Source organism: Phytophthora cinnamomi, assembly GCF_018691715.1.
Source record: "Phytophthora cinnamomi strain GKB4 chromosome Unknown Contig14, whole genome shotgun sequence".
Lineage (NCBI taxonomy): Eukaryota > Oomycota > Peronosporomycetes > Peronosporales > Peronosporaceae > Phytophthora > Phytophthora cinnamomi.
The window spans coordinates 2,712,872-2,724,081 of NW_027150947.1; the positions used below are offsets into that span (position 1 = coordinate 2,712,872).

The 11,210-nt window shown below is 54.6% G+C and overlaps 2 protein-coding genes across 3 annotated transcripts; one reads left to right on the forward strand and one right to left on the reverse strand.

Moving 5' to 3' along the window:
* Positions 1 to 173: 173 nt before the first annotated feature.
* On the reverse strand, positions 174 to 3,997 carry IUM83_01542 (the record flags this gene model as incomplete). 2 transcript variants are annotated; one of them, XM_067925405.1, is made up of 6 exons in its annotated part: positions 174 to 341; positions 463 to 540; positions 618 to 919; positions 2,321 to 2,412; positions 2,859 to 3,208; positions 3,371 to 3,997. In XM_067925405.1, the coding sequence occupies 6 exons, from the start codon at positions 3,995 to 3,997 to the stop codon at positions 174 to 176; spliced, it is 1,617 nt and encodes a 538-aa protein (XP_067797064.1). The 2 variants fall into 2 exon arrangements, with proteins under 2 accessions (XP_067797064.1, XP_067797065.1); XM_067925404.1 differs by having other exon boundaries at positions 424 to 540; positions 618 to 938; positions 2,085 to 2,760.
* A 3,251-nt stretch (positions 3,998 to 7,248) lies between these two features.
* IUM83_01543 (bardet-Biedl syndrome 1 family protein) lies at positions 7,249 to 11,163 on the forward strand (the record flags this gene model as incomplete). The annotated part of the gene is made up of 13 exons (XM_067925406.1): positions 7,249 to 7,334; positions 7,411 to 7,597; positions 7,677 to 8,267; positions 8,358 to 8,371; positions 8,810 to 8,895; positions 8,968 to 9,033; positions 9,399 to 9,556; positions 9,691 to 10,252; positions 10,329 to 10,489; positions 10,560 to 10,652; positions 10,728 to 10,832; positions 10,941 to 11,032; positions 11,106 to 11,163. 13 exons carry the CDS (start codon positions 7,249 to 7,251, stop codon positions 11,161 to 11,163), a joined length of 2,259 nt encoding a protein of 752 aa, XP_067797066.1.
* Positions 11,164 to 11,210: the final 47 nt, after the last annotated feature.

The following is an 11,210-nucleotide window of genomic DNA, read 5'->3' on the forward strand; positions in this document are numbered from 1 at the left end:
GGCGGGCGGCGGTTTCCAATCTGGCCATTGGGTAATAATGTGGATCGCGGGCACAGGATTGGACGAAAAGGGAAGGCAGAAATGGACGGAAAAGATGTCGACATTTTGGAGGACAAAAGTGGACACTAAGCGGGGTTTGCTGTCCTTCTGGGGGAGAGGCAGGTGGAGAGGCCTTAGAAGTAGAGGTACTCTTTTCGTTTGCGCTTCGAGAAGATGATGGCGCCGAACATGAGCGAGTCGTAGTGCGGGAAATCGTTCGAGTTGGGCAGGTGCCCGATCTCGCCGAACGTCGTCATGCCCATGAGCGACGCGCCGCCTGACCAGTCTTTATACGCGCCAACCTGTGGTCGTCGCGATACACGTGCATCAAATTAGAAGTTCATTCAACAGCGTCAAGTGTACACAGTTGTAGCAGCAACGCACCATCTCGGCCATGCTCTTGTGGCCCAACAGAGCTTGCACTCCGGCGGACAGGAACATCAGGCAGCCGATCGTCTCGTGGATGTAGAATTTGTTGCTTTCCACGGCTTGCGCCCCCATCTGGATAAATAACAACGTCCAGCAACAAGGCGGTTAGATATCTTTCTCCCAAAACGTTGCGGTGCGGCAATACAAACCTTGTTGATCGCAGTCTTCAAAGACTGCGCGGAAGTCTCCATCAGCACAACGTTCGTACCGGAGGCAACTGAGCTGGTCGTGCTCAGTGAGCCATCCTCGTTGATGCCAGTGATCACTGCCGTCATGTTGATTAGCTTCGACCAATCGCTTGACTGCATCGAGCATAGCGAGGAGGAAGAGTTTACGTCGATGCTGCGGTCGATCTCCATTTGGTTCGACACAAAGTCGATCGTAGTGCCTAGTGGGTGCAGACTGCCGAGCCGAGGGAACCCGATCGAAGAAAGCTCAGTCTGACTCTTGTCTGACGCTACGTCAAGCCACTGCAGGACCAACACATTTATTCACACAGAAACGAGTCAAAACTTGTAAGTGGCAACAAATACTACCCGCGGGGTACATCAGCGAGACATTACCTCTTGATAAACTTCCGCCGCTGGTTTGCAGTCAATCTCGTAGATAGTTTTGTTCGATGCTTTCGTCACTGTGCCCATGCAGTATTCACTATTTACTCCAACCGGACTGTAGCCGCTGAACCAGCTGACGTACGTCTCCACACTCGGAAAGCAAAGCGCAAATGCTATGCCCATTTCGGTCCAGTCACCTCGCCCGTCACGAACACTTTTTGTGTAGTCCGAACTGCTGCTACTACTGATTTGAATCCAAGACACCGATACTTCGCCCTCACCGTGCCGTGTAGCATCTGAAGAGCATCCACCGATAATCGGGCAGTGAATTGCCTCGCGGATACCATCAATCGCGTGTTCCACAAAGAGCGGGCATGCATACGTTGCAATGAACGCTGGTTTTTCACCAGCATCGACATCACCAGCCACTCGCGCAAATGCAGTTTTCGCCGCAGCATACGTCTTTTCGTGTGCATCGCTCTGCGAATACTCTGCGTGGACAACGGAGTAAATACCGTGGGGGTCATTCACACCCCATAGAGTGACTAGCCCTTCATCATTGTGCCGATTTACAGACACCCATGCGTTCTCGTCACACATGCCACGAGCGATTGTACCGCCGATGTAAGGCACCCCTGGAGCTAGCTGTCGGAGTAGATTGACAATTACTTCAGCACTAAAACCAGTGGAGAAGCCCACAACCACGAAATGGACATCGCCCCCGAGTTTTGTCATCAGTTCCTGAAAAGCCCCAGTCATAGCGAGAACTTCTGTCTTGTTTGTAGCCCACGCAGATGCAGCATGAACGTAGCTGCTACTGTTTTGTACAGGCAATCTCTCCATAGAACTTGATCGCCGCTCTGCTTCCTCCTCCTGGTTATCATGACTCGGTGGCACAGACTGCCGCACTGGGTCCTGCGAAGGTCCACGACGACCAGCACTGGTGGGGCGGCCTCTGTTACCAGAGCTTTTTGTGGTAACAGGCTTGGCCACACTCAGCTGGTTACCTCGGCCGTGGCCAGTTGCGCGGTCAACACTGACTTCGGAGTGAGATCGACGTACCCGGCGCATATGCTTAGAACCGCGAGCTGCCTGTTCTCCGTAGCTGTGGCGCTGCGGTAGCTGCATGTTGCTTTGGCGCTGCTTTCCGCTAGAGATTTTGCGTGACGTCCGCAAGTTCGAATCGCGGCGCTCCCGATCATCAATGGTATCTGGACGTTCACGATACTGGTGAGGGCGGCTGTTTCCATCCTCTTTTTCCTCATCTTCATTGTCCAAGCTGATGCGTCGGTACTTACGAGGCATGCGCTCCTCCTTGGAGCTGGGAACTTGCTCCTTCTCGTCGTGCGGGGTTTCCAGAGCCCCCGACAGGTCCTGCGAGTGCGAAGGGCTAGGCAGGCGAAGCTGCTGCACTCCGCCGCCCGCCTCGACGCCTGCAGCGAGCTGCTGCTGCTCGGTGCTGCGTTGGATCCAATCCTTAAAGTCCTCTTGGTTATTCAGCTCCCTCCCACTCTTCGAGCGATGGTGGGACACCACGCACTTGCTGCACACGCGGATACTCGGCTGGTGGCGCGACAACACTTGCTTACCTGTGTCATTGTGCGTGAAGCTGATCGAGGGCACGCGGATGGTGCTACTGCAGGCCCAGCAGATCACTTCGCCGCACGTCCTGCAGTGGTGGCGCCGCCGGAAGATCGGCGAAAAGCGCCGATTGCAAAGCACGCAGAAGCGACGTTCTCTGTGTCAAGGCAAGGTGGAGAGGAATGCTCATTAAGTAAGCCGAATACGTGCAACAGGACGATGTACCCGCTACCGGCAGGAGGTGACTCAACGTACTTGTCTTTCACCCAAGCGGAGGTCTTAACAACAGAGATCTCCTGCAGTTCAGGCGGGTCCTCAAGCAAATCGCGTAGGCCACGAGCAAGCTGGGTAACCATCTCCACCGCGGGGTTGCTGCGGAAAAGGCTAACCATGGGCGGAGGCCGCTGGAACGCGATGGAAATCGTAACAAAGTCGTCCTTGTAGTCCGGCGAGGACGTGCGCTCGAACTTGCAGATCAGCGCATCGAACTGAGACCGCTCCAAGTTGTTGCCCTGGATGTGCGGCATGCCGCCCACTTCCGCCAGCGATTCCTGAAACAAATAGCACGCCACGATGTCCCCGCCCGACGTCTCGATGCCAATGTACTGCCAATCAACCAACCCACCACACAAGCACAGCAGCATACATCGTCAGTTGAAGGCCCGCTCGTCATGTGGCCAGCACAGCGAGTAACGGCTGGAATATCGAAGAGATGCCGCGCGCCACGTCGCGACTCGGTTGCTGCATCGCAGTCAAGGTGCACCTACCTCCAGCACGTAGAAGTCGGAGGACTTGCTAGCCAGTGTGCCCGACTTGATGGCCCACCACTTAATGGCCGCTTGCTTGTACATCTCGCGCGCGTCGCGCGGCGGGTTGGCGCTCGGGTAGACGCCCGTGCCGTTGAGGTCCTCGAGCACCTCAGCGTCCAGGAACATGTCGCCCAGGATCTTGCGCATGAAGAGCTTGAACTTGTCCGAGGTCTTGAGGTCGTAGATGGTCTTGAGCACGTTCGGGAACGCCGCGTTGGCGAACACCACGGCCTTGGCCGAGACGGACTCGGACCAGTCCGAGCTGGGCTTGTACACGCCGATGTCGTTCTTGCAGTCGTGCACCTTCCACAGCGCGTTGCTCGAGTCGGCCAGCAGCCCGAGGCACGACCGCGCGCGGTTCTCCGCGTACTTGTGCAGGCGGATCTTGCGCTCGTACGAGAGCGACGGGCCCTGCGCCTGCGGCAGGAACTCGTCGTCCTGCGAGTTCGAGTTGTCGGCCGAGTCGCTCCAGTCCGCGGCGTGGGCGGCGGCCGCGTCCTTGTCTTGCGCGGCGTCGGGGGCCGCCGCCGCCGCCGCTGCAGCTGCTGCAGGCGCCACTGGGGGCACCGCCGCGCCCTGATTCATCCGCGCGTCGCTGGCGACTCGCTGCTGCCTGTTGCCTATTGTGTGCTGTGCCTGTGCGCTGCGACGGCGAGCCAACCGTCGACGATCAGACCAGATGGGATCCCCTTGCCGTCGGCTCGCGATCCTGCGCTGCTGTCGTCCAGTGCGGTCCGCCTGTGGAGTGAGAGGGAGCGGGAGGGAGAGAAGCGAGGCAGCCCCGTGCTGCGCGCTGGCGCCCGGAGAACGCGAGGAGAGAGGCGGCAGGCGCTTTATGCCCAATGACCGGGGCCGCGCACTGCTCGACGCAAATCGCCTTGTAGGCGTAACTCTTCCTGCCGGGTTCCTTGAAAGTTGCCTCGACGCAGGCGTTGTGTGGCGCACACAAGCAGATGGTACAGTGTACCCATTCACGCGCAGGGACGAGCCGCGTCCCACTCGCCTCTTTTCTGGCTTGATATGCAGCGCGTGCATTGGCCAATACACCCAACGGATTTCGTCCAATCCCCCAACGTCGCGATGACCGCGACTAGCGCGATATAGCTTTTTTATCTGACACCTTTACAATTTATAAATCGGCAAGCTACTACATATATCGGATATTGAAGGGTATCTGACATAAAAAAACAAAAACGCATGTCCACTGGTGAACTGTCTATGTCCGTTGCCAGCTAATTTATGATTGACGAGGGACCCAAGCCAGGACAATAGTCCTAGTGACAGCCACCAGCTTCTTGACGGGTGCAGGACCCGAACCCCTGTGCATGGATCGGTAGAGTCATTAACAACCCATTACACCGTTCCGACCCTACCAATATTTCCATATATTCCGATATTTATTATTGCAAATCGTGCTATTGCAATAACTTATTACGCAATTTTCCGAGCGGCGAATCAAACCAAGGCGGTCAGCCACTTCAAACGCTTCGAGGATCCCAGCTAATCTCGGCGATGCTCTTGATGATGGTGACGCCAGCGCAGACCCTATACCTTTATGTCCACCCGCAAACGTAGCGTAAGGGACCCGCGCGGAGCGGTCAGACCGTCTAAACGACAGTCTGATCGCTCCGCGACTAGAATATAAGGAATACGGTAAACGTGTACAGAGCACCAAATGGCGCTGAAGGAAGCTCTATCACACGCGCTGCGGGCCAATGCATGTTGCAGTCGTCCTGATTCTATTCCCATTTCTGCCCGGCACTGAAACTTTGTGCGCTTCGTCAACGCGCTGTCTCTCTTGGACATGATGTTCTGTAATCTGGGTTCGAAGGTAGTCAAGCCAGCGTCGGCGTAACCGCGTCTTGAATGGCTGATTCCATGTCGCGTTGGTAGGCTAACAAATGTAAGTGCAGTGCGGGGGAGCTTTGAACAGGATGACGTTTATGGATGCCGCGTAGGTTTTCACCTCTTCGGTCCAGTGCCCCTAGAAATCGTCCCATAGTAGCAGCGCTGTCTCCTCCATGTCGGTTCTGTGACCAAAATGGAAGTCTAAAAACTTGAGTGAGAGATCGGAGCATTCCACCACACTGACGGGTCCCCGTAGATCTGACAGGTATGCTTCCATTGTAGACGAGAGATTTCCTTCCACAACCGTGTACTGAAACCGTGCCGCTGTGCGATGTTCTCATTTTGTATGTGTTTGTACCGAGACTCACCAGTCTTGAATACAATGAAGAGTTCTTGCTTGTTTCCATGCCAATCGGCTAACAGCATCGCAGTAGTACTCTCTTTATCTTTACCGCTACACTTGACCCACACTGTAGTGGGTCTAACTTGACTCACTACTTTAGCTTACACGTTGCGCAACGTGTATGAGGAAGCGTAAGTACTTAGTAATTACTTAAGTTAATTATATTTGAATACACAAATATAATTTAAATCAGATAAGACTCCAAGTGACTTAGATCAGGTAAAACTTCTAAAACTGTTTATCATCTATGAAAGGGGTTGACAGCGGCTGGCTGTCAGAGCCCCACCAATATGCACGTCTCTAATTGGTAGAAAGATGCTGCTTTCTACCAATAGGATCTTTGGGTAGGTGTGGACCACTCATTGTGGTGGCCCACTTCAATGTATCCATTGGTGTGACTCACACCAAGGTGAGGAAGTATCTAAAACTTTTAACAGATATCTTATCTGTTAAAAGCACAAGTGGCTACAAGCCACTTGTGCGTGTAACCCCGTTACACACACGGTCTTCTCCCCTCGCGTCGTGATGGTCTTGCGAGGGAGGTATTCGAAGAAAACAGCTATCGCAACACACAACGGGTTAGGCTGTTTCCTGAAGGCACCGATAGGCTACATTACATACCTGTCTGGTCGGCGTTGAAACTTTAGTGATCTTGTTCTTGCAGGTGACACCTCTACTCTCTTCTACAAATTTCACCCATGCGGTCGCTGCGTCAGCCGGTGTTTGTTTGTCCTTGGTGTGTCCTTGCGCGAATCGATAGTTTATGTCTGCGTAGAAAGCGTCGTCTCCAAAAGTACGACACAAAAAATATCTCGTCAGAAATACCTTCATCTTCGGCCACCTCTAACGCTTTGAACCTCAACATTTGTGCCGATACAGGCAGCCCTCTTCCGCATGGAGTTCAGCCTCAAGACGAGGTCCTTTTCAGCATCGGCTGAGAGGATAGTAGCATCGCCGCTCCTGCGGAATGTTGCAAGTGGACTTTGCCATCATCACACATATCTTCAATAAACCCCGCTTGTTGCTTCCACTTAGATATCTGCCTCTGCTTCCGCTTTCACTCGGCCTTGCTGATGGAAGGGTAGAACTCGTCAATTAGGGCTCCCACTGTGACATCTTTAGCCAGCCTGTCGAGCACTTTAATCTTGCGGATGTAGTCCACTGCTATGCGTGTGTACGTCTTCTGCCTTTTGCCATTTCCAGTCGTACGAGCTCGAGTCATTGCCGAAACTATCGAGGAATGAGAGAAGATCTACCGTCCTGATTATATTTAGCCACCCTAAGCTCCGATTTACGGAGTAGTCTCTCCTCAACATATGCTAAAAATACTGCACCGGTATTGGCTATAAAAATGTTCCGCGTTCGCTTAGGACAGGAGTAATACGGTACACCCCCGACGTCGCGATGCCCGCGACTAGCGCGATGCGCTTTTATGCCCAATGAGCTCGTCGACAGGCATCACACCTGTCGACGAGCTCATTGGGCATCAAATGGCGCCGAAGGAAGCTCCATCACACCCGCTGCGCGCCAATGCAAGTTGCAGTCGTCCCGATTCTATTCCCATTCTCTATCCGGCACTGTGGCCATGGGGAGCGCCGCGGACCTCATGACGGACGACCTCGTGCACTACGTGGCCGGCTTCCTGTCGCCCGCCGACCTGCAGGCCGCCATGTGCGTTGCTGTTACTGCACTGCACTGACCGCTGACTACTCCACACTGACTGAACGTCTCCTCCCCCTCTACGCAGCCACGTGAACTCGTGGTGGTGCGCCGTGTGCTCCAGCGACGTCATCTGGCGCCGCCTGTGCGTCGCGCGCTGGCTGCTGCCGCGCCCCGAGCGCCTCAAGCGCAGCACGGGCACCGCAAGCTTCTACGAACTGTACCTGTACCTGGACCGCGCGCGCTACCTGCCGCGCGGCAAGTACACGACCAAGGTGCGAGCGCCTGTATGGACTGCTGTAGCAGGCTGAGTGATTGCGGAGACTGACAGAGAAGCGTTTCGGGTGTGAGCAGCACCAGATCGTGTGGGGCCGCGGCCGAGACGAGGGCGCCGACGTGTGGATGACGGTGGCGCACAGCTCCAACTGCCAGGTGCTCTCCGCGGCCGGAGCGCAGTACATCCAGCTGCGCGTGGTGGTGCAGAACCTGCGCGCGCAGCCGCTGACCGTGGACCTGCAGGAGCTGGAGGTGCGCATGAAGGGCGGCGCCCAGGGCACGATATTCGGCGTCGGCCCCGTTGCCAGCCAGCACAGGCTTGAAGAGGCTGATGCAGCTCGCGTGAAGCAGTTGGCACCGGTGGTGCTGGCGGTCAATGGTGTGGACGTGCATCCGTCCTTGACGAGTCAGCTAGTCGAGCTGCAGATGTTCGAGTTCGCTGTGCTTGCCGTCAACGTCGTGTGCACTGGATGCGAGTTTGAGCCCGACTTCCTCGAGGCCTGCGGCTCGCTGTGGGTGCCTATTCGACGCGTAGGACGCTGCACGTCGCTGAGCACGTGCCGTTGCGGACTGATCCCGGACAGCTACCACCGCGGTATCATCCGCGTGCCGGTGGTCGATGAGTCGGTGATCTGGAGGCACTACGATCGCGTTTCGAACCGATTTATGGTACGATCTGCTTCACTTGGCAAGCACTGTTGTGCCTTCTGCGGTACGGTGGAATTTGTGCTGATTTTATTGTCGTGGTGTGTGCCGCAGGTGCTGGATACCCGGTCAGTCGAGGACGTCGACCAGTTCAGTAATTTATTAGGCTCGCCAGCCAGCCATTTTGCCAAGCGCAAGCGCAGCATTTCGTAAAGTTTAGCAGGCAACGGCGTGTCTAGGTGACAGTAGTGAGTTATTGCCATTTATTTGCTAATCGAACAAGGTAACTATTCAACCAGCCTCTGTTTTCATCGTGCCAGGACATTTTGAGATCCAACCTTTCAGCACCAAGTGCCTCTTCACGACACTACTTGACTGGATCGACGCTAGTAGTTCACTACTTGTGACTTCTTCGTGTTGCAGCGAACTCAAGCGATGTCGGCGACAGAAGACACTGAGAAGGACGTGCCAGCTATGGCTGCCGACGCATCCGCCAAGAAGGCAGTAAAGAGTCCATGGCTTTCCGCATACCACAACTCCGTAGCTGGGATCAAAGCGGCATCAAGTTGCATGCAACTGGTGGATGTCTACGGTGACGGTGATGCCAAACTCGTAGTTGCTGACGGAGATCAGCGGCTCAAGATGTACAAAGGTGCGAGACTTACTACCAAAAGAAGGAGTTTGCGTGTCGTTTGGGCCCAATTCACTGTGTTGAATTTTCCAGGGTCGTCGCTTCATGGAGAGCAAGCAGTTCTTGGAGTGCCGTCAGCCTTGAGCTACTTTTACTCTGGTGCGTCCGATATCGTAGCATCACGCGGAAATCAACGACCTCACATGGATTTCTTTAATGCTGCACTCCGTTTGCTGTTGGCAACGCAGACAACAATCGCCCCCGCATCCCAGCGATCGCTGTCGCATCGGGCCCATACATCTTCATCTATCGCAACTTCCGTCCGCATTATAAGTTCACGGTACCCACGATCGAAATCGATGCCCAGGAGACGAAACTTTGGGAGGCACTGGCGAAGTGCACAATTGAAGTACCAGACGCACTTGCACAGCTTTCAACCATGCGGTACGGGTTGATATTTCGTGTTGTGCGATGTATGTGCTGAAAACATTAAAACTGTCGATTTTTTACAATCAGTGGACTAGGCATTCGTCTGTCAGAGCGTTCGCGAGGCCTGCTGGCAATTGACAACATTGAGGAGCAAGCTGAGTATGTCTCTCGCTTCATGGACGACCCCCTAGTCGAGCGTTCCTGTGTGACCTGCATGACGTCTATCAACAAGAACATGGATGACAAAGACGCAGTGAGCTGGTACGGCTAGACTACCTGGTCAACGGATACTCAATCAGCTCAGCTAAACTGATGCTGATCGTTTCTGTGTGATTCAGCTTAGTGGTTGCCACCGAAGGGTGCATGGTGTACGTACTAGACCCGCAGGGTACGTCGCTGGTGCAGCAGATCAAGGTGCCGGGTGTGCCGGTGGAAATTGTCGCCGTCGGGTTGCTAGAAGTCGAGTGCCGACTGGTTATTACGACGCGCAATGGTTCCGTATACATGATTAAGAATGGAGAGCTGCTGAAGTCGGTGATCGAGTTAGAGTCGCCTGCGTGCGGCTTGGTGCAGCTGGAGAAAAGCATCGTGATTGCGTCCATGAGCCGCAAACTCACGTCGTATCACCTCAAGGGGAAGAAAAATTGGAGTCTGACCATGAGCGACGACATTGTCGCGCTTGAGGCGTTCAGCCTTCGTCGTACGAAAGACACCCGCGGCGTTCTTGTGGCTTTGCGCAACGGCGAAGTCACGTTGTACAACGAAAAAGTGAAGGTGTGCACCCTTAGTACGGAGACGGTGCTGACTGGGATGCGATTTGGTCAGTACGGTCGCGAGGAGGCCTCGCTCGTGCTTGTTCAAAAGAGCGGTGCTCTATCGCTGAAGATCCTGAAACGCACAGCAAGTCTTGAGGCGATTTCTGAGGCAGCGGGCCCTCCTCCGGAGCAAGGTCCGTCTTTTCAGATCTCGTCGTTTGTGATCTACTGGATCGAATGCACTAACGAGAAAACTTGTACTGCCTGCAGATATCCCTCTAAACATCCCCAAGAAGACAACCCTGTACGTCGAGCAAACCCAACGCGAGCGAGATCATGCCACCGAAATGCATCGTCATTTCCAGCGTGACCTGTGCAAGTTGCGACTGACCACGGCTCGCGCCTATGTAAAAATCATCAAAGACGGACAGGTACTTAAATCTACCGAGAACCTTAAAATGGTCGGGGCTAATGTTTCATGTACTGTTGTTATGAGCTCAGGGACCGGTATCGTACTCGACGGGTGCAGCAATTCGCTTGAACGCGCAAGTGCAGGGAATCGGTCCGTTCTTCCGAATCAAGCTGAATGTCCAGGTTTGCTGCTGTGTTGAGCAAGGCTAATCTCGAGCCAAGCTAAAATGCATTAACCCTGTCTTGAAATTCGTCCAGAACGCTGGCACCAAGGCGGTGACGGACATCACCGTGGCCTTCCACTACGACCACGAACTGTACCGCGTCGAGCAGAGCCTGCTTTTGATCCCGCTCGTGATTCCCGTGAGTCGACAGATGTCTACAACCAGTGTCGTGCTGCACCACGTTGTTTTTGCTGTTCGTCGCTGATGCGTTGTCTGTCCTGTCCTGTGTGTATGCTTCATCGAACAGAATGTGCAATACCAGTACGCGGTGGACGTGGAGAGCATCTCGGAGCTCGGCGCTGCCGACAACGTGTCCATCTTCGTGTGCGGCAAGGACAGGTAGGGGTTTCCTCAAGGTGCAATTGGCTGTTGCACGCACGACTAACTCATTATGCACCGCTGTGGTTTGCAGCTGTGTCCCCCTAGTTTCGGCAGTCGTAAGCATGCCGCTGAGCGAACCCGAGATGTAGGCCGTGGGAAACTCCTACAGTACATGTAACAAACAGCAAACAGCCAC